The 23838-nt window shown below is 40.0% G+C and overlaps 1 protein-coding gene across 7 annotated transcripts in view; it reads left to right on the top strand.

The window, feature by feature from the left end:
- SOCS6 (suppressor of cytokine signaling 6) overlaps positions 1 to 23838 on the top strand; it is a 1023578-nt gene that overhangs the window by 12593 nt on the left and 987147 nt on the right. For 3 of the 7 annotated variants that reach the window (XM_059041416.2, XM_059041418.2, XM_067014390.1), the window contains exon 3: positions 16237 to 22094. The exons of 3 other annotated variants lie outside the window; for them this stretch is intronic. In XM_059041416.2, the coding sequence (XP_058897399.1) occupies positions 16366 to 17979 (1614 nt within the window). In that variant the 5' untranslated portion in view covers positions 16237 to 16365 and the 3' untranslated portion in view covers positions 17980 to 22094. Of the gene's footprint in view, positions 1 to 16236; positions 22101 to 23838 lie in introns of those variants that run through there. One more of the 7 variants, XM_067014392.1, reaches the window with a different exon arrangement.

Below are 23838 nucleotides of genomic sequence, written 5' to 3'. Positions count from 1 at the left end.
TATAAATATCAATTTTAGTGGTTCCCTAAAGTTCCATTGTGTAGATGTGTAAGAATTTTGTTTACGGTTCTCATAATGTTGGAAATTAGAATGTTTCTGGTTTTTTAAATTTAAATTTATTTTTCACTACATAATAATGCAGGGGACATTGTTATGTTTTGTTTTCATATTCAAGATTTATAAAAAAAATAGCGTTATTGGTCAAAGAGTATGAGTACTTTTAGGAGTTGCATATAGCCAAGTGACTTTTTTACAACTACGTTAAGACATTTTTAAGTAGGGAATACCATCATTTAGAAAAATCTTTGCCGATTTGACTTGTGAGAAATCACTACTCTTTTAATTTGCATTTCTTTGATTCTTATGAGGGTCAGTATTTTTCTGTGAATGTGTTGAGCCCGTTGGTTATGGCTGTGGGAAAATGCGGATTAATCCCTACCTCACACACAGGTCAGTACTAACCAAATATTAACCAAGGACTTACATGTGAAAGGCAGAACTTTTAATACTTTTTTATGGGAAATAACAGGAGATACATGCTTTCATTGTTGGAAGAATTTCTTAAGACAATAGAAGCGGCCTACAATGAGGGAAGACTTACAAATTCAACTAAACTACAGTGAGAAACAAGTTCTTCAAGACACCGCAAAAAAATAAGACGTCAATACGCAAGTTCTATACAGCTGTAGAAAAAAGAAAGTAGATGATCTGTATAAACTGATGCGGCGTGATTCCTAGGGGTCTGAAATTACCTGCCGTTTCATAAATCTTTGTTTTCTGTATATCTAGTCAAACATTTTAATCATTCTTTCCTGTAATAAGGAAAAAAGAAAAATGTTTAAAAGCCAACTCATTTTACGTGGCCACCAGTGATGGAGGAGGGTTCCAGTTTCTCTACATTCTTGCCAAGGCTGGGTCTTGGCCTTCTGGTGGGTGGGTGGTGCTATCTCATTGTGGTTTTCGTTTACATTGTCCTCACGACCAGTATAGTGTTAAGCACCTTTTCATGTGCTTACTGGCCATTTGTATGCTTTTGGTAAAAGGTCTTATTTAAGTCTTTTGCCCATTTAAAAACAGGTTATTTGTCTTTCATTCAGTCTTAAAGAGTTCTTTATATATTTATTCTGGGTACAAGTCCTTTAGCAGATACATGGTATGCAAATACTTCCTCCCAGTCTGTGGCTTTTCTTTCCTCTTAATGATGCATTTTGCAACACAAAAATCTATAATTTTCATGAAGTCCCAATGTTCACTGGTTTTTATGACTAAGCTTCTCAGTTGTATGCTGTTAGTTTATCTCCCAAATGCTGAAATGGTAGCTTTTGACAGTTTGGCCCAGCTTTATAGTTGCCTTTTTTTTTTTTTTTTTTTTTTTTTTGCGGTACGCGGGCCTCTCACTGTCGTGGCCTCTCCCGTTGCGGAGCACAGGCTCCGGACGCGCAGGCTCAGCGGCCATGGCTCACGGGCTTAGTTGCTCCGCGGCATGTGGGATCTTCCCGGACCGGGGCACGAACCCGTGTCCCCTGCGTTGGCAGGCGGATTCTCAACCACTGCGCCACCAGGTAAGCCCTATAGTTGCTTTTTACAGAGAGGATTTATTAGCTTCCCTTTCCATCATGCCAGAAGTGGATCCCCCTTGGGACCTACTTTTTAATTCCTATTTTCAGATGAGGAAGCTGAGGCACGGGTGCCCAGGATCACTGGGCCGTGGCGGCCGTGGTTGGAACTCGGGCGGGATGGCTGCAGAGCCTCTGCTCAAAACCACAAGGCTCTGTCCTCCCAGGCTCCATATTGTGTTAACACAGTCAGGTAAAGTGACACGTGGCAGGAAACTGCCAACCAGCGGTCAGCTCTTGTGTCTATTGCTTGGCGACTTCCTTTGTGACTTTGGGCCAATAGTTAAACATTCTAAGGTTTTGTTTACTCTTCTATAAAATGGAGATAAGGATGGGACCTTCCAGATAGAGTTCTTGTGAGGATTCGAGGAGACTGGTGTGCATTTCAGGGCATAGTAACCTCCTAGTGGGCGGTGCTTGTGGTGGTGTCAGCGACCGGACACCTCCCCTCTTCCTCCTGGTGTGAGTTAGGTCTCTCTGAACGGTGGTCGCATCCTAGATGCGTTCCTTTTACAGCCCTTCTGCAAATGCTTGCTTACTCAAATTCTCTACTAGAACCTAAGGGCCTGGAGGGTAAGGACTTTATCTTTCATCGCTTTGTTTTTACTGTGGTTTGCCGCTATCTCCTGATACTTGAAGGAAGTGCAGTGTGTTATCAGTGTCAAGACAAGTATGTGAGCTGCAGTGATAATTACTGTAGGAGAGGGAGGCAAAGAGGTGGGCATATAGTTAAGGAAACACAGACACTGTAGTGAATGATGAGGGCCACTTCCATGGAGTGAGCTCAGTGGTACCGAGCTTGTGTGATGTCAGGGATTTGGCTGGATCAGGCGTTCATTCCTCATGCTCATAGGGGTCAGAGCTGCTGGGAGAGTCTGGGTTGTGAGTAGGAAGCAAAAGACTGAAAGAAGAGAGTGCAGTGTATGGAATGAGACAAGGCAGGGTGCAAAGGGGAAGATGGATCAGGAGATGAGAAGCTGGGGAGAGTGGGGAACAGTTTAAGCAGGTTTAGAGAGACGGATGATTAAGGAAAGCTGTTGAGACCTTACCTTTGACCCTGAGGGCATCAGAGTCCTGCTTTTCATGACACCAGGTGGCTGAAGCACACAGACGCACATTCCTTTACACAGGCTGCAGATTTTCTTTTGTAAGGGGGAGAGGGTGGTCATTGTTGTGTGGTAAAGTGAAACGTGCTCCATCGCTACAGGAAGATCTACTGTGGAAAATGTACGTCTTGCATGTAGGGCTTCCTGATCCCATTTCCTATTCACTAGAAGTGTAACCACTGATACTTGGATATTCTCTGAGACATTTACTGTACATATTTAGGCATATCAATAAATACACAAGTGGGATCACATTTGCATTTAATTTTGTAACTTGGCTTTTTCCAACAACGTATCTTAGACCCCTTTCTTTATATACTATTCTGTCGTATTGATGGATTATAATTTATTAATCTAGTCCACTGATTTTTGATGTGTATTTTTATTGTTGCTCCCTGATATTTAGATTAATTCCACATTTTTACCAAAATGAATTATGCAGCAGAAGTCTTGTGTAGTGATTAAGTGGACTCGTTCTGTAGAATCAGTGCTGTGATCTTAGGCAAGTGCTGTGACCTCTGCCTCGTCTATGAGGCAGTGTTAAATCCCCATCTATGCAATGGGAATGTTAACTATTGTTACGACTGCCTTTAGCTGCAGGCACCTGTTACTGTGTGGTCAGCATTTTTTAAGGACATCACATTTATGAACACATTTAAATCTCACAACGAACTTGCATGATTGATCCTGTTATTTCTAAGATAACACACCAATAGAAGGTGGACCTGGGATATACGTGAACCCGTGCATTCTGGTTTCAGAGGAGTGCTTCCCACTGTGCTATACTTCTTGTGCCTAGTACCCAACTCACTGGGCTATCAGGATTAAACAAGATGCAATGTATTCCAAAGGCTTAACCCAAGGCCTGGCACATATGAGGCCAATATGTGGCCTATATTTACCAGTAGTAGGCCATTACTAGGTAAATGATCAAGTAATGTTAGTTTTTTTTTTTTTTTTTTAATGCTGTAGCAAACATCGTTTTCCATATGTTCCTGTTTTTGGCATGAATATGGATCCAAAAGACAAATTCCTAATAGCATAATTATTGGTTAAAGCATATGTGAATTTTAAAATTTTGATAAATATTCTCAAATAATCCACAAGTTGTACCAAGTTGCACTTCAACGAATAGTTATCAGTGCTAGTTTCCCATACCTTTGCCAACGTTGTTATTTAGTTTTTTCAAACTCACTGGTGAAAGATATTATCTTGTTTTGCTTTGAATTTCCTCTTTAGTGAATTTTTAAGGTTGATATACAGTTTACGTACAGTGAAACTCACCCTTTATCGTGTACAGTCTGTTGAGTTTATACAAATGCATTCCGTCATGTAACCACCATCACAATCTCATTGTAGACCAGTTCCCATCACGCCCAAATTCCTTTAATTTCTTTGTGGTGAATGAGTTGAGAATCTTCTAGGGTGTTGATTGGCCACTTGAATTCATTTATTTCCCTCTTGCTTGCCTGGTTTCTCTCTTACTTGTTTTCTTGACTTCTTTTCTTCCATCCTTCTTTTTGTGTGAACTGTTCCTTTGTATATTTTGCCCGTTTGCTTATAGAATTGTGTGCCTTTCTCTTACTAATTTCTAAGAGCATGGTCTGTGTGACAGAAATTAATCCTTGGTCATATGTGTTGGCAGTTTTCCTCCAGTTTGTTTTTTGGCTTTATTTATGCCATTTTTTGGCTATCCAGAAATTTATACATTTTGCATTGTTAACGTTTGTCGATCTTTTTCTTTATGGAGTCAAGGTTTTATGTTGTGCATAGAAAGTCTTTCTTGCACTGCAAGTTTTTTAAGAGTTTCCTTCAACTTTCATTTATTTATTTATTCTGTTTACATATTTGATCCTTCTGGAATTTATTTTTACTCAAGAAATAAAGTCAGAGTCTCGCTTCCCCCACCACTCCCAAATGGTTTTCCAACCTCCTCTCATCGTTTCTTTAATAACCCACCTTTCCTCCAGTAGTTCAGCCTGTCTTCTTAGTTACAGAGCCTTTCCTATGTGTCTGGTCTGTTTCTTGACTTCCTAGTCTTTGTCCCTCCAGGTGTAAGCGCTCACAGTGTGTTCTGACGTCCACTGCAGCTCATCCTCCTTCATTTGTCCTTTAGGATTTTCCTTGCTTTTTTCATTGTTTATATGTCAGAGTTAACTTCACTAGCATTTTCTCAGGTTTCTTGCAAAGACATCATTGATGTTTTCATGGGATCTTGAAGAAATATTTTGACAAAATTGAATTGTTTTATTGAAGAACAAGATAAGTCTTTCTGTATATTTAGATCTCTTATGATCCTCTGAGGAGTTTTAGAGTTTTTCATGAAGTTCTGGACATTTAAAAAATTAATTTCATCTTTTTAAAAAATGTTACAAGTAGAATCTAGTCTTTTATTATATTTTCTTACGAGCTTTTAAAAAATATAGAATTACTAGTGATTTTTACGTATACATTTTTTTTTTTTTTTTTTTTTTTGTGGTATGCGGGCCTCTCACTGTTGTGGCCTCTCCCGTTGCGGAGCACAGGCTCCGGACGCGCAGGCCTAGCGGCCATGGCTCACGGGCTTAGTTGCTCCGCGGCACGTGGGATCTTCCCGGACCAGGGCACGAACCCGTGTCCCCTGCATCGGCAGGCAGACCCTCAACCACTGCGCCACCAGGGAAGCCCTACGTATACATTTTGTAAGCAGTTACTTAACTGAGTTTTCTTCTTTCCCCCCTAATAGTTTCTCAGCTGCATCTGTTGTATTTCCAGATATTCATTCAATCATGTCACTTGTAAATAATGACAATTTGTCTCCTCCTTTCCAATATTTATACTTATTTCTTACTCTTGTCTAATTAATTGGCTAATACGTTAAAAATAATGCTAATTAAAGTATTGATAATTGGCATCCTTGTTGCTGGCTTTCAGCATTTCTTCATTATGGCTCATGATTTTGTTATATGTATCGTGTTAAATGTCCATCTATTTCTATTTTACAAAGACTATTTTTGGGGAGGTCAGAAATTGATGTTATTTTTTCAGACCTTTTTTGTTCTTTATAGCTATGCTCATATGATTTTGCTTCTTCGATCTATGATAAATTATACTAATAAATTTACAAATATACAGCCATGCCAGCCATCCTGGGATGTACCTTATCTAGTTGAATTGTTTCCCCCCACTACTCTGAATGTTTGCTGATGTTTAAGATTTCTGTTTTGGTATTCATAAGTGAGATTGGGGTTTTGGTTTTTTAGAATTTGTTGTCTTTGTCCAGTTTCGGTATCAATGTTCTTTTGACTTCAAAAATAAATTTGGGGGCTTCCCTGGTGGCGCAGTGGTTGAGAGTCCGCCTGCCGATGCAGGGGACGCGGGTTCGTGCCCCGGTCCGGGAGGATCCCACGTGCCGCGGGGCGGCTGGGCCCGTGAGCCATGGCCGCTGAGCCTGTGCGTCCGGAGCCTGTGCTCCGCGACGGGAGAGGCCACAACAGTGAGAGGCCCACGTACCGCAAAAAATTAAAAAAAATAAATAAATAAATTTGGGAGCCTTTTTTTTTCCTCACTATGCCCTGAAGTAGTTTAGTGAGTATTGGACATATATCTATAGTGACTTGTCACTTTTTCTTCCCAAGGGAAGAGAGGGCTATGGTAGTTCTTGGATAACTTTCTCAGGTTCTTTGACAGCTGTTACCCTTTTTTGGATTCCTCCCTATTCTGATACAAATTTTGGTAATATATATTTACCATAAAATTATCCATTTCATCTGAGCTTCAGATTAATTTTCATAGCATTTCAAAGTACTCCTACATATTTTGATTTCTCATAGATCCATAGTTATTGCTCTTTCCATTTCTAATTTTATGTAAATACATTTTCCCTATTTTCTTGATTATGACAGCCATTTGTTAGCTTATGCCTTTTTTCATTCTTTTCTATTAGGATTTTTTCCCAAAATAATTAGGATTGGTATTTATCAGTTAATGGAAAAACTGCACTGAAACATACACTCATGTACTTTTAAACATTTTATTTTAAATTAAAAGAAGTAAATATGCACTCTCATTCATTTCCAAGTGTAGGACCAATGTCTTTTCTTTAAATAGTCAGTGACTAAAAACTCTATCAGTTTGAATTATGTCATCTCCAGCCTTCCATAATGCATCATCTATGATTTCCAGTTTGGTACTTTTTTTAAGTAAAATTATAATCAAACTTGCAAAGCAGCCTTCGTACAAAGGCTGAGCTATTTTTTGAAGTAACGTTTTCATAGTCCTTTAGAGTGGTTTTGCTTACACCTAATTCCACAGAAAAATTTTTTAGCCATCTGCATTTATTTAGTGTTTACAAATCGATTAACTTTTTTTTGTGGAAAGAACTTTAAAAAAAAAAAGACTCTTAAGTTCAGAAAAGTTTGGGTGAGCATCAGCAATGCCCAGGAACTATTTCAGTGACTGGGTTCTAACAAGTGACCAAGTGATAGTGTTCCTGATCTCAAATAGAATATACAAGTAGATATATTTCAGCTGATAGAATAAGAAAATCACAGGAATGCTGAAGAAGAGGAGAATCGGAAAGAGGTGGCTAATAGAAATTTTATGATGTTTTGAAACTTTATGAGGCAGTTGGTTTTAGTGTGTTGTTTTTATGTAACATATGATTGGATTTTAAAAACCAGATCTGAAAGTCTTTTTCTTTTTATAGTTGGGTGTATCCCATTCATATTTATTCGTATAGCAAACATTGGGACCTAAATTCCATCTCCTGTTATATTGGCCATTGACCTTATTTTCTTTTTTTATATGGTCTGTTTCCCTCATTTCTACTTCGCCCTTTATGGAAAGGCTTTAGTATTTCTTTTTTATTTTTCCTTTTTTATAAAGGTAATGGCAGGTAGTGACCTGACAGATTCAGGAGGAGTGGAATAGAATCCAAGGAGCTGACCTGGAAGGGCATGAGCCATGTCACGCTCAGAAACTGTCTGGAAATTGAAATGCAGAGAGATGGTTACAACAGTGAACCTCCTATCTTGTTGATTTTTAATGTGGATGCTTTGCTTACATTAAAAGTCTTTCTCTGTGTTCTTTTAAACTGTCTTCACAGATAGTTTAAGCTATCAGTTCTCAAAGTATGGTTTGTGGAACCCCTTTCATAATAATGCTAAAACATTTGCCTTTTTCACTGTATCACCATTTTTGCCAAGGGTGCAAAAGCAATGTGAATAAAATTGATGGTGCCTTACCACGAACAAAGCAATGGCACTAACTGTGTAATAGTATTAAACTTTCATAGTAGTCATATGTTCTTTCTTCATCTCCAAGCACTTGTAGTAAGAAGAAAATTCCAGTTACATTTAAGAATGTCATTGATGAAGCTATTAAAATTATTAATTTTATTACATTTTGACCTTGAGTACTCACCTTTTCAAAATCCTTATGATGAAATGGAAGTGCCTAGGAAGCACTTGTACCACATACTAATGAAGGTGTCTTGAGCGAAGGCTTGTGCCATTCTTTGAGTTACTGAAGTAGCTGCTCTTTCATGACACACCACTTTTACCTAAAAGAACAATTGACAGACAGACTATGGTTAATCAACTTGAGTGTTTAGTTGATATTTTCTCATAAATGGTCAAAGTAAAGCTTTCTCTTCACTGATAATATCATTGCCCACGTTAAATTCAAGCAAAAATTAGAACTGTGGAAAACCTCTATCTACCACTGTTTGCTTAACTGCTTCCCAGTACTTTACAGACTTTTCTGATGAGATCAGTGGTGATATTAAATGTAATTTTTTGATATTGTATAATGAAATAACCAATACATGATGTTAAAAAATCATGCATGCATAAAAGATTATTCAAAATGTCACCGAGAACAATGGATTTAAATGTAGTATAGAGTTAAAAAATTCTTGATATGGCTGTAGATTTCTGAGCACTACTTTTAAGAAACTAGCACTTGATTTTGTTCTAGTATCACAAGAAGACTATCCACAGTTATATGAAAAGGTTATTAAATAAAATCCTCCCCTTTCCAGTTCTATATCTGTAGGAGGTTGGATTTTCTTCTTACACTTTAACTGAAACAACATATTGTAACAGATTGAATGCAAACACAGACAAGTGTAGTTGTCTTGTCAGACAGAGAAAAGATTTACAATAACGTAAAACAGTACTACTTCTCTCACTGAATTTTTATTGTTTGGAAAAATGTATTTATTTTTCTTGAAAAGTTTTTTATGTTAACATGTAATGAGTAAATTGTCATTTGAAATGAATTAATAAATATTTTTATTAAATCTCTAATTTCTAATAGGGATTAAATGTAATAGAGTAAAAAAATTCTTGATATGGTTTCAGATTTCCCAGGGCAACTAACTTTTTTTTTTCTTTCTTTCTTTTTTCTTTTTTTTTTTTTTTTCTGTGTTGGGTCTTTGTTGCTGCGCGTGGGCTTTCTCTAGTTGCTGCCAGTGGCGGCTACTCTTAGTTGTGGTGCGCGGGCTTCTCATTGAGGTGGCTTCTCTTGTGGAGCATGGGCTCTAGGTGCGCGGGCTTCAGTGGTTGTGGTGCACGGGCTTAGTTGCTCCGCGGCATGTGGGGTCTTCGTGGACCAGGGCTCGAACCCGTGTCCTCTGCATTGGCAGGTGGATTCTTAACCACTGCACCACCAGGGAAGCCCAGGGCAACTAACTTTTAAGAAACGATTTCAGTAGATATAACCCACAAAGACAGAGCTTTTTGTGGTCTTCAATTATTTTTAAAAGGACAAAAAGGTCCGGAGACAGGAAAGTTTGGGAACTACTCACTTTAGCACTAGCACGACCAACAGGGCAGCTTGTTATAGGGGAAACGTGAGCTTTGGCGTCAGCAGCCAGGTTCAAATCCTGGATCTGCTAGTTTTCCTGGTGGCAAATTGCTTACCTTATTTGGGCAAGTTCTAATCTCTCTGAGACTCAGTTTCCTCACTTTTAAAATGGCAATAATAACGCTGTTTTGTTTGTTGAAGGTTAGGTAGTTGTTTTTATGTTGTCTTTTAAGTTTTTTCACTAGGTGTTACGATGGCAAGCATGACTACCTCCAATCATTCCTTAAAAAAGAGATTGTGAAATTATTTGAAGATATTATCTCTGCCTATATGGATAAAGTATTCATGTCTAAAACTTCCCCTTGAACCTTTATACACATTTTCAAGTATATGTGTAAACTTAAAATTTTACAATTAGAAAAGCAGTGAAACTAATTCAGAACATTTACTTCGGCGTGATGAGACAGATGGTAATCCTATAAAAAGATGGCATATATTTTTAGAAGTGCAAACAGAAAAACAGATACTCTTAAAAATTCCAGAGTAATCTTTGCCTAGAAAATGAAGGGAAGAGATAAAAGACCATATGGCCTACTAGAACTTTTTGTAGTTTCTAATGTTTAGGATTGAGTGTTGTTTATTGAATGTTATATTAAGTTGCATATGGGTTGGTAGTTGAAAAAGGAATAATTATCACATAGATAATTACCAAGTACTTTTACTGTGGTTATCAGTCTTGTTCTCTGTGAAATGGGTGTGATAGTGGGAAGCAGAACCATTTGAACCCCAGATCTACTGAGGGTAATTTAAAGGTAATACTTGCCACATCTGAGGCGGTTACTGATTCTGCTCTTGAGGCAGTTATAGGCATCAGCGTCAAGTCGCCTGTCATTGTGGGCCAGCGTTCTCATTCATTTTACTTTGTTGTTTATTCAGCAGATATTTACTGAGTGCCGTCTTTGGGCCAGATACGAGCTAGGTGCTGTGATAACATGCTGGGGGAAAAATGGACATAGTCTCTGCTTTTGTGTCAGTCATAGTCTGATGGGGTGATAGGTATTAATCAAATAATCATACGAACAGGTGTAAGCATACATCCCAGATAAAAATCGTAGGCCAGAGAGGTATGCAGTATTCTGAGATCATGTAATTGGGGGATTTCACCTAATCAGGAAGGTATGTTCCCTGAGGAACTGACAGATGAGCTGACGTGTGAAGGAATTAGTCAAAGGGGAGAATGGAAAAAAACAACAACACGCAGTTCAAATCAAAGGAGCAGTATGTTAAAAAGTTGTGTGTTGAGTGAAAATACGGTGACTATGAATGGAGCAGAAATCATCAAAAATAGCCAGATTGTGTAGAACTTTATTGACCATGTTAAGGAGTTTTGTAACTTTTTCCTAAATGATGATAAATTATTGCTTGAGGAGGGGTGTGAGGGAAGGGGAGGATGGGCAGGGTGTCTGTTCACCATCCCTGATCAGGTTTGCATGTCTGAGATTTATTGACTCATGGTTACTGAGCACCTCCTGTGCCCGTGCTATGGTCCTGGATGCTTGGGACACATCGGTGAGTAAGGCAGAGCTAATATCCCTACCTTTGTAAAGCTGATGTTCTTTAAAGAGGGCGGAGGGTGACAAGAGAACCTACTAAGACCGTTCTGTTGTCTGCCAGGGAAAATGAATGAGCGTGGTAAGAGGGTTTGTGTTGCAGCCTAAATAAATGGCACGATCGGGGGCAGGTCTCATTGAGAGAGTGACAGCCGTGAAGACTTGAAAGAAGTGGCGGGGGAGGAGTTGGTTGTGTAATGTTTGCAGCCAGCACCCAGGCCCTAAGTGGCAGCGTGTTTGTAATACTCTCAGAGCACCAGGGGGCGAGTGGAGAGGGCACGGGAAGGGTGGTATAGGAATGGGAGCGTGACATCATGTGCGGCCTTACAGCCCCCTGTAAAGACTCCTGTTTTCCACTGGGTGAGATGGAAAGCTCTTTCGGGTTTTACTCTTCCTGCAGTTTGGCAATTGGATTCGAGGAAGACCAGAGTGTGTGTGGGCAGGAGATTAGGCTGTTGCCTTCTTATAGGCTGCCCGGATCCTGCAGTGTGTTCTTTCTTATTCAGGCCTCCTTTCCACTTCCTGTTCTGGATCTTTCTTCGTCTTCTGAACCTACTTTGCAGAACTTATCTAGTTATGAATCCCTAAAGCTTGGGCTGGGCACGTGCTGCAGATGTTTTCCATGCAACCTCGGGATGAGTCTGTATGTGTTCCTAGCTGCATTAACTGTGTCTACACACCTACACACACACACACACACACACACACACACACACACACACACACACACACCACACACACACACACACACCTACACACACACACATACACACACACGTACGTTTCTAATGACTGGTATATCCATAACTGGTGGACCCTGGAGGGTTTGCAACTACAACTATTTCCTACCAGAATTGAAATTGAATGTAATTCACTAAAATTATATCATAAAATTGGGGCATTATGAAGAATTGCTTGCAAATGGAAACTAGCTATGAATAAAACCTTTATATGCAGTTGACTCATGTTTGAGTCTCTCCAGTGCTTTATGTTGCACTTGAACTCTCCCCACCCATCCATTGTTAGAAAAATTTAAGAGGCATGTGGCCTGTCAGGAAAACTTGGATAGTCCTCCCCTAGATCTCCAAATGGCTCCAAATGATTAACATCTTACTTTTATTCAGAAACTGTTCATCTGTTTTCACATGAGGCAGTTTGAGACCCCTGGGTTCTTTGTGGGCTTTTTTGGGTTGTTTTGTCAACAGAGTTACACTCCTGATGGGTTTGTGTCTGTGTTGGAGAGGAAGATGTGTGGTCTCAAAACTGGGAAATGCATATATAAACTAGACCATGTTCATATTTGAAACCTTATAGTTCTTCTCATTGCACTTCGAACCAGACCCAAGTACCTTGCCGTGCCTGTCTTGTGCCCACTCTTCCTTCACGCCTTGGACTTCGGGCACACTGGGCTTCTCAGTTTTGCATCTGCAGTTTCCCACCTCAGGGCCTTTGCACATGCTCTTCCCTCAATCTAGAAAGTTGTTCACTCAGCCTTCCTTTGCATGACTGGCTCCTTCTCATCATTCCAGCCTTAGCCTAAATATTTGGCTGTCAGAGAGGCCTTGGATACGTGTCTTAGGTGTTTATGGAGCCTAAAGTAGGAACCCTGGTGTTCTCTGATAGCCTCCCTTTCCTTCACGATATCTGTCAGTTACCAACGATCGTGTCCTCCTTGCTTGACTTGGTTTGTGTCTGCACTGCCCAGGCAGCCTCTCCCAGGAAGTGGTGAGCACCAGGACCTCAGGGCCACTGACTCTTTTACCACTAAGGTGCATTCTTCCCACTTACAGAGTTTTCTCTGAAGACAGAAGACTTTTTTTTGTAGGTCAGGACTTCTTTGAGGATGTGAGGAAAGTGGCAGGTAGAGAAAGGAACATATGTATAAACAATGTATAAAACAATGTATAAAACAATATGTTTTATACATATTGGTGTTCCTGTCGTTTTCCTTCACCCATCTTGGAGCTCACAGATTTCATCTCTTAGTTTTGAATTACACATCTCAACCCCTCTTGGATCCAGTAGAGTATCTTACAAATGGGAGAGGGAAAGGACAGTGGAGGACTTTATGAAAAGCAGCTTACAAGCAGAAAGGACAGTCTGTAGCACCTACTGTAATATTTTGAGACTGAGGACGACCTTATGTTTCTTTTGGATCCTGATGTCAGCATAGTACTTATATAGGTAATGCCATTGTTATGCTACTTTTCACCCAGCCTCAACTTGTGAGATCAAAGATACTTTTTATTTTTAGATGTACTAATACAACTACATGGTACTAAGTATTGGGGGGGGTATTATTTAGTATATTTACTTCCTTCTCTTTACTAGTATTTATTTGGTGGAATTTCTTCAGTAGTTTTTACATGTCTGAACACATACCATGTGAAGTATGGGAGTAGACGCCCATTACCCATATGGTAGAGCTTGCTAACAGATAGACAGGTGTTTTTCTGTGTGGCTTTTTTTACTTGGAATTGCCAATCCTTGACCATTTGTAATAATGACTTTTGATTCTCATAGGAGATAGAGTGCTTTATTTTTAATTTTTTTATTAGATCTTTATTGGAGTAAAATTGCTTCACAATACTGTGTTAGTTTCTGTTGCGCAACAAAGCTAATCAGCCATGTGGAGTGCTTTATTTTAATAAGAGGAGATTTAGCCAGTTTTGCACAGTGTGGATTTTTCTATCCATTTACTTGACAGCTAAGGAATATTTATTGGGTATCAAAGAGTTTAAGCAGTATAAAGTATCTAATGATAGTTCCTGGTTAGGAAAATAAAAAATGAATAAGACGTGGTCTCTCTTTTTTAGTACTACAGTCTGGTTGGAGAGATAAGACTTGAATAGAATACAAGCAGTTCTAAGTCACTGTGTGACATACTATTAAAGAGGTACAGGTTGAGTATTTGGAGTCCAGAAAAGGGAGGGAACTCCTTTCTGGCTGGGTGATCAGAGAATATTTAAGGAGGAAGTATTTTTTTTTAAGGAATTCCCTGAAAGGTGGATTAGGAAAGAAGAAGAGAACATTTATCAGGAGGAGGAAAATAGCATAAATGAGGCACAGCGGTAGAAAAACTAAAGACTTCATAATTAAGATAGAAACTGAACTTTTTTTTCTTTTCTTTTTTTATTGAAGTACAGCTGATTTACAATGCTTTAATTTCGGCTGCACAGCAAAGTGATTCAGTTATACATATATACATTCTTTAATATTTTTTTTCCATTATGGTTTACCATAGGATATTAAGTATAGTTCCCTGTGCTATATAGCAGGACCTTGTTGTTTATCCATTCTATATATAATGGTTTGCATCAGCTAATCGCAGCCTCCCACTCCATCTCTCCGGCAACTCTCTCCTCCTTGGCAACCACAAGTCTGTTCTCTGTGTTCATGAGTCTGTTTCACAGATAGGTTCATTTGTGTCATATTTTATATTCCACATATAAGTGATATCGTATGGTATTTGTCTTTCTCTTTATGACTTCCTTAGTATGATCATCTCAGGTTGCATTCATGTTGCTGTAAATGACATTATTTTGTGCTTTTTTATGGCTGAGTACTATTCCATTGTATCTATGTACCACATCTTCTTTATTTGATGGACATTTGGGTTGCCTCCATGTCTTGGCTATTGTGAATAGTGCTGCTGTGAACATAGGCAAGCATGTGTCTTTTTGAATTAGAGTTTTGTCGGGATGTGTGCCCAGGAGTGGGACTGCTGGGTCATATGGTGATTCTATTTTTAGTTTTTTGAGGACCCTCCATACTGTTCTCCACAGTGGCTGCACCAACTTACATTCCCACCAACAGTGCAGGAGGGATTCCCTTTTCTCCACACACTCTCCAGCATTTGTTGTTTGTAGACTTCTTAGTGTTGGCCGTTGTGACAGATGTGAGGTGGTACCTCAATGTAGTTTTGATTTGCACTTCTCTAATAATTAGAAATCTGCATTAACATTTTATATCGTTCCTAGAAAGTCAGCTTGGCCCGACCCTCTACGTCGAGCTTTAAATAGATTTACATGCTTGGGTTTGGGAGGCGGTGGGGTGACGCTCCAGACAGACGAGGTACAAGCCATTTTGGATACTGATCCATTGATCTCATTTATCGAGTATTTGCTGATTTTTGGTTATTATTGTAAACGTTACTTCCTTTGCAACGTCCCTGTTGTTGTGGCAAAACATGTTTGTTTTGTCTGGTTTTCACAGCCTTTGGCTTTATGGATATTGGTAGTTAAGTTTTGTTAATATCTGTGTGAACTGATGCCCAGTTTTTTGGTGGACAAAATTGGGTTCATTGTTAGTGAGCCAGAAAATTGTCACTTAACACAGGGAGGCTTTTATTAGTCTTCAGGTCCCCAATTTCTACCTGTTAAGACAAATAAATGCAGTTTCTACTACTGTGATGAATTGTACCTACCTAGTTGTTAGGAGTGTTCCCTGCAGGTGAACGTGTTGAAGCTGCAAGCAGCGCTCCCGGGGCGCTCTCGGCTGTGCAGGGTACTCACAACTCAAAGGTGGATGGGCCCTGTTCTCGCTGAGCTCATGGCTATAGAAGGACATGTCTGGGCTTTTCCCAGATAGCTCATCACAGATTATGGAACTGCTTTAATTCATTTTTACAGACGTTTGCATATTTTAAAACACGTATAGTTTGCTGTAGAATCGATTAGGCTTGTTATAGACGTGGGGCCTTCTTTGTTGAGTGCTGGCCGTTTGCAGGACACAGGCTGGTGGCTGGAGAGGCCGGCGATGGTGTGGGTCAGTGTGAAGGGGACGAGTGGCCCTGTTAGAGCTGTGTGAGGAAGTAAGGGACACGAAGCATAGTGAGGGTAAAATCAAAGTCAGGTGCAGAAGGCAAAGAGGTAGAGTCGGTTTGCTCGTTAAGCATTATCAAGTATTTGTCAAGTGCTGATTATGTAGTAGGCCGTGATGCATTGTGCTGTGCGAAATGGAAAGAATATCTGTCTTAATGGAGCTTACCTTCTTATAAACATACTCAGGCACCCTTGTTCAGAAGCTAAAGGATTAAAAGTGACTAAAAAACTTTTTGTGGAAATATTTTTTAATGTGACCTTATAACATTTTTTATTTTTTGCATTTTTTTAGAAAATGGCTCCAAAGGGTAAATGAAGCGGGAAAAATACATAGATGCAGCATTGCGTGCAGCCTCTCCAGATGTTCGAGGATAATATTCCAGAGAGAAATTGATTCCCTTGGATTAGGTAACTAGTCAGAATGAAGAAGATTAGTCTTAAAACCTTCCGGAAATCTTTCAACTTGAATAAAAGTAAAGAAGAAGCGGATTTTATGGTTGTACAACAACCATCCCTAGCCGGTGACTTTGGAAAAGAGGATTCCTTATTTGGTAGCTGCTATGGGAAGGATATAGCCAGCTGTGATCTCAACAGCGAAGATGAGAAAGGCGGAAAGAGTAGATCAAAAAGTGAAAGCCTAATGGGTACGTTGAAAAGACGGCTCTCTGCGAAACAGAAGCCGAAGGGCAAGGGCGGCGCGCCCTCTGGGGGCTCCGCGGACGAGGACACCTTCTCATCCTCCTCAGCCCCCATCGTCTTCAAGGATGTGAGGGCGCAGAGGCCCATGAGGTCCACCTCCCTGCGCAGCCACCACTACAGCCCCACGCCGTGGCCCCTGCGCCCCACCACGTCGGAGGAGACGTGCATCAAGATGGAGGTGAGGGTCAAGGCCCTGGTCCACTCGCCCGGCCCGGGCCCGGCCCTGAACGGCGTGCGCAAGGACTTCCACGACCTCCAGGCCGACACCGCGTGCCAAGAACAGACGAACTCGCTCAAGAGTTCCGAGTCTCAGGATGGGGACCTGCGTCTCCACCTAGAAGAACATGTGCCTGTCGTTATCGGACTCGTGCCTCAGGACTACATTCAGTACACTGTGCCTTTGGAGGAGGGGATGTACCCTCTGGAAGGGCCGCGCGGCTATTGTCTGGACGGCTCCTCCCCCATGGAAGTCTCCGCGGTCCCTCCTCCAGTGGGAGGGGGCTCCTTCCCCGAAGACGAGAATCAGGTAGACCCGGACCTCGTGGTGGCCCCAGAGATCTTCGTGGACCAGTCGGTGAACGGCTTGCTGATCGGCACCACGGGGGTCGGCGTCGTGCTGCAGAGCCCGAGGGCGAGTCCCGACGACGCCCCGCCACTCTCACCGTTGCTACCTCCCCTGCAGACGAATCAGATCCAAAGGAACTTCGGCGGGCTCGCCGGCTCCGACGCCCACGTGGCCGAAAGTATGCGCTGTCACTTGAATTTCGACCCTAACTCTGCCCCCGGGGTTGCCAGAGTTTATGACTCGGTGCAGAGTAGCGGTCCCATGGTCGTGACAAGCCTTACAGAGGAGCTGAAGAAACTTGCGAAACAGGGATGGTACTGGGGCCCCATCACCCGCTGGGAGGCAGAAGGGAAGCTGGCCAATGTTCCGGACGGTTCTTTCCTCGTTCGGGACAGTTCTGACGACCGCTACCTTTTAAGCTTGAGCTTTCGCTCGCATGGCAAGACCCTTCACACTAGAATCGAACATTCAAATGGTAGGTTTAGCTTTTACGAACAGCCGGACGTGGAAGGACACACGTCTATCGTGGACCTGATCGAGCACTCGGTCAGGGACTCCGAGAACGGGGCCTTCTGTTACTCCCGGTCTCGCCTGCCGGGCTCGGCCACCTACCCCGTCAGGCTGACCAACCCCGTGTCCCGCTTCATGCAGGTGCGCTCCCTGCAGTACCTGTGCCGGTTCGTCATCCGTCAGTACACCAGGATAGACCTGATTCAGAAGCTGCCTCTGCCAAACAAAATGAAGGATTACTTACAGGAGAAGCACTACTGAGAGGCTCTGAGAACCCTGTGTCTTGCACTTGGGGAGGAAGAAAAAGAGATTGAAATACAGTTTACAGACTCTCCATTGCTATCAGAATCTTTTGCTGCCATACTGTTTCAGTTTTATGTGTAAAAGAGTAACCAGTTCGTTCAGGGGTGGGGAAGTGTCGGCAAGGTGTCTTGGGTTTACTTTGGTTCTTTAAAGAGGGAAGTCTTGAGGTTTTACAAGAGTGAGCTATCTTCCATCAGTGTGCAGAATAGTCACAATGTGAATGATCAGATTCTCCTTACCCACCCCGCCCCCCCCCCGTCCTTTGCTGCTATCCACTGTGATTTTTATGCATTAAAAGCACATTTCATGTGTATTCAATCCTAAGTAAAAGTTAAATGAAACTTATAGAATGAACATTGTTATGTCTCTTTCAATGGCCCGTTTTCAAAGATAGTGTTGAGTAAACATAGCCGTGTGATAAATCACAGAATTCACACCTACACTGAAAATGATTTTTAATTTCATACTTTAGAGGGATTTATTTAGAATTATGAACTGACATAATCTTGGGTAATGGAACAGAGATCTGCTACATATCTTTTACAACATTCATTTCTAAATTATTTTTAAGGTTGTGCTGTTATTTTGGTCGTGAGAAGTTGGACTTTTCTGTTGCCTTCATTTTCATCTTGTGGTTTGTCTGTTTTAATAAATGGCCTTACAGAATTGTAAAGAAATGTATACCACCAATTTAGAAATAGTTGCCTTTTCTGTCATTAAACTCTGGTACAAATTGGCGTAACATAAAGACCTAATGGAACTAGAACTATTAAAGAAATACTAGATGATCATAGTTTCCGGTGTTAAGCAGTTTTATTGTTATCTATACTTTCCTTTGGTAAAATGTTTTACCTGTGATTTCTTTAGCTTAGTCAATGTTTTCTTGGCTGAACTCGATGTAGAAATGATTTTCATAAATGGACTAGATCCTCTTGCAACATAAAGTTTATATAAAGTTTTAAATCGATTTGAATAGATAGAAAGAAAACATTGTTTTAAAGTTGGGTTTATATTTTTCTTTTATGCAGTCACTATTAAGATGTGGTAGATTTGACCCTTCCTTCCCCCCACCATAAAAAACAAAAACAGAAAACCAAAGGGCTTCCCTGGTGGCGCAGCGGTTGAGAGTCCGCCTGCCGATGCAGGGGACGCGGGTTCGTGCCCCGGTCCGGGAGGATCCCACGTGCCGCGGGGCGGCTGGGCCCGTGAGCCGTGGCCGCTGCGCCTGCGCGTCCGGAGCCTGTGCTCCGCAACGGGAGAGGCCACAACAGTGAGAGGCCCGCGTACCGAAAAAAAAAACAAAAAACTAAAAACCAAAAGAACCCAGTGACTTTAGTTGAAAAATTGTGGAGATTGTTGAGTAGCATGTAAGAAAAATATTAAAACCAAATCAGGTGTATGGAAGTGTTTGCCTACCATATATACTGACCTTTAAAAATAGGTTTTCTATTTGTTTCTTTTTAAGTCCTTAGTAAATTGACATCATTAGTTTTTTCATCTCTTTTGAGTCATTCCTTTGGGCCGGGGTGGAGTATGTTACCTCCAATACTTTTTAGTTATTTTGAAATGCAGTGTTTATTTACTGCATGATTCTTTAGTATTTCAGAATTGCTCCATCCAGAAGATGTTTCTAGCTACATAACTTTAAAGGAAATGTTTCCCTCTCAGATGAAACATGTAATTTAAGACATTTCTTCCTTTGTCCCTCGGTTTTCCTGTCTCTTACCCCCATTTAAAAACAAGAGTAAAGGTCTTAGATCAAATTTAATAGCGTTGTCATTCAGACATAAGCAGTATCCCCATTTTTTTTCTCTATTTGTGTTTTAGAGTCAACTGAGAATTACCAAGAGAAGGCACAATGCCATAATATGATATTTTGACTTAAAGGGGAAAAGGTACTTAATTTTGGTGGAATGTTTGATTGTACCTTGTTACAAAGACTCCTCTTTCATTTTCTGATGTTTTCACCTAATAAGATGGAATATGGAGTATACTGTAATAATATAATTTAAGTGTTCATTGTAAGCTATTTGGATTAAGAACTATTACAGAGTTGTAAACTTGTTATCAAATTAATGCAAGACATTTAAACTATTTTTTTGCAAAACTATTTATTTTTAAACAATTTAAAATATATTAGGGTGAGTTAAAAGTCCCTGTGCATCTATATTAGATGGCAGGTATTGTCACAGAGTCACTGTGTATGAATTATAAATGTTGAGATGGCTTCTCCACGTTTCTAGAAGCATTTACATGTACTCTTTGTGAGATCGTGGTGCACAGAGGTCTTTGGACTGCCCTGAACCCCGTCTTAATGTGGGCGTAGCCTGTTCCCCACGCCTTCCTCATGATACCATGTGTTTAAGATCTAGCCATTTGCTTTCAAGTTAAGATCATTCTGATTTCCATATAAATGGTCTTAAAATTGTATTTTGTGTTTTCATGGAGGGCAAGTCTGTTCTAATTCAGAAAGCCAATCTTTAATGTGCTTTTTTATGTTCATAATATAAAATACTTTTAAGTAAAATGCCCTATTCTAATCCAATTTCAAATTTCTAGGGTCTGATAGTGTATCAGTAAAAATAAAAATATTTGCCAAGAAGTTATTTACAAATAGAGAAAGGAGTGTTGCAATATTTTCTGCTTTCGTTTAAAGAGAACCATTTGGCATATAGGCAGTACAACATAATGTGAAAGACTGGCTTCGTAGGGTAGTAAAACAGTCTGGTTAAAATTGGAAAGGGGAAAAAGAGATCGTCCTGTAGTTTTGTCTAGGTAGCATTTGGTTGAATTTCTGGATTCTGTTGAATGGTAGCTTAGATGACATGGGCACTACCTGTCAGTGATTTCTTAAATATGTGTTCCTCAGAATCTGAGCTCAAGGCAAGAAAAAGAAAACAAGAACGCTGTCTCTTTCGGCCATAATAAATGAATCAGAGTTGCTTTTATCAACTATCTCATCACAAGCATGATGGAGGCCAGAAGCTATTTCCAGTGTTACTAGGACACTATTATGCAATTTTACAAATAATAAGAAAGCGTAGAAAGTACGTGAAAAAGTCTCTTTCTAAGGAAAACCGTTCTCTGGTGCAATAATGTGAAAATTTTGGTAGGTCAAAAAATATCACAGGAAACAATCATAGAACTAAAAATAGTCGTTAAGGAAACCAGCTACACAGGGCAACCATCTTGCTGTTAAAGAAATTCATGTGCCAAAAGGCTAAATCACGGGCATATAGGAAATAAAACCCAAGGATATACACATGATAATTTCTGAGCCAGTATTACTGAAACAGGATAAAAGTTGCTGAAATCTTACGTAAGTTGTGTGCAGTGTCTGCTAGTGCTACCAGTCTGAATATCTCCCTTAACAATGCTTTCAGAAATGCCGGTTTTGATCATTGTACATTTCACATTGTATATGAGAGATACTTGCTTTATGAATGATGCAAAGTAATGTATTTTAAATCTTCATGGCTTTTCATCGAATGCAAAGTCTTAAATTGAAAATGAAATCATACTACCAGCAATAGACCGTTTTGTTGAAAACTCTAATAAGGAACAGTCGCCAGTTCCGTAAATAACTTTAAAATTCTAGAATAAAGTATTGGTATGCTAGTAATCACAAATTCGGTTTCTTTTAATACTTTTTTAATCCTGTAAAGATTTTTTATGAACATCCTTTTTTATTAATCAGTTATAACATGGCGAATGTGTAGCTGCCGTTTCTGAAAAGTGATCCAAACTCTACATCCAGAGATGATGAAAAATTCTTATAGAATTTTGTAATAAGTATACATGTTGGGTTAAAGAAATTTTATAGTCGTTGGAGTGCCATGGAATTAATACTTGCAATCCAGATTGCTGTAGTTTACACTTTTCTGTATGTTTCCAATCAGGTGTGTACCATTTGTACTGAGAACACCACAGAATGAATTATCCAAAGTCCATTGATTTTAATACGTGTTTTGGTTTGTAAACAAATTAGAGTAATTTCTTGCACATTTTTGGAAATTAATCGTATAAAGAATTTATGTATCTGCTTCTAGATACAGTGTGTAAATAAAAATTTCATTCACAAGGTCTGCCTTGCAGTCTATTTAATAACCAGATGCAGAGTTGGATTTTAATTAGTATAAGGTTAACCAGATAATTTCTGGATGTCCCATAAACTGGGCAGCTACTGGAGGGGTAGGTACCAACACATTTTAGTAAAACAGCAAAAGTGAAATGGTGACATAGGAGACATCAAACAAATTAGGAATCAGCCAATGTTGCTGATATCCTAGAGCCTTCAATACAGAGGCTGGAGTGAGTTGGCAGAACGTTTGCAAAGCAAAGACTAATTAAAATTAACACAGTAATAAAGCCTCACTAAAAGAATGTTAGGCCTAATGGTAAAATGCTTGGATTGTGACATTTAAAAAAATATGTCCCTTATTACTTAATGGTATTTCATAGATATAGAACCAGGTTACCAAAATGGTGCTTTGTGTAGAAGTCATTTAGAAATTCCTTCATAGTCAAGAATGATTTCTCATAGCCACTGAACTTCATTGTATGCTTTTAAAGTTCTTAAACACCACATTGGGTTAAATGTTCTTTCGTGTTTTGTTGTTCTGTTACTTTTTAACAGGTCTTTTTATCATAGCTGATACAAAGATAAATTTTTAAATGACCTTGTTCAGAATATATCACAAATTTTGACTTGCATAGACTCCAAATAATGCCACGTTCTAACCACATTTTCCAGAACTGGTATCAGTTGACAGCATTGATTGTAATGTCAGACTTTGCTGATGGTGGTGCTAATGAAATACGAAATTAAGGAAAGAGAATGGTCAGGCCTTAAGGACTATGTAGAAGTATAGACTTCGGAAACTTACAGCCTAGCCAGATAAACAGATTCTGACTCATTCAACAAGAGCAAGACTTGCTGTCCAGTATGAGATGACTTACTGAGAACATCGGGTCCACCTCAGAGCGTCCTAATTGATTATCATGCTGACCATAGTCAATTTCTTGTACTCCCTCCCACCTCACCTTTAAATTCTTTTTTTTCAACCTCACAGATTTTACTTATTCTTATACTAGACCTTCAACTTTCTGAATCAAAAATATCTTAACCTTTATTTCACTTCAGTTTAGTCCTTATTGTCTGCTATTTTAACCTCCAATCTAGTTTTCTTTTTTTCTTTCAACGCTTCAGCTTTATTTAAACTTCATTATTTTTTAAAAAATTTCCTTTAATTCTTTTGGCTTATTCATATTCCAGTCTCCAGTTCTAAGGGCTTCCCAACCTTCTGAAACATCTTTTTAAGAAAATTGACTAGCATTCTTCCTGCTCTTTTTGCATGACTTGTCTTGCGAATGGATGTTTCTGCCTCAGCTTCTTTGTTCCCAGCATCCCCGTCCCCCTTCCCCAAGCCTCCTTCCCAGAGTCCAGGGCCTCCTGTTAACACCAGGGCCTGGCACTGACGAAGAACCCAGTAGGAGTGGGTGTCTGCATTAAAAATCCATTTCTGAGCACAGCTGAATTTTGTAGCCAGACTCGTGGAGTTTTGTTTTAAATTGCATTTTCCCTACTTAATACCAGGCAGCCTCACCACCTCTTCCAGAAGGGCTGGAGGAGGGTGAGGGTCCTCTTGGGAAAGGCTCCTTCAGACTGTAAAAGCTAAGGAGAAGCTGGCCAGAGCTGGGATTATTTTTACAGGGTTTATGAACAGGGCCAGTTGCCTTTGCCTAGAGGTCATTTTGGGCCATCAGATTCTGTCCTTGGTAACTTACTTGCAAATAAAGGGTCCATCTTAAGTTGAA

Source organism: Kogia breviceps, chromosome 15 (genome assembly GCF_026419965.1).
Source record: "Kogia breviceps isolate mKogBre1 chromosome 15, mKogBre1 haplotype 1, whole genome shotgun sequence".
NCBI classification, from domain to species: Eukaryota; Metazoa; Chordata; class Mammalia; order Artiodactyla; family Physeteridae; genus Kogia; species Kogia breviceps.
Note: the sequence above shows the minus strand (reverse complement) of the source record. Positions and strands in the feature narration are given on the sequence as shown.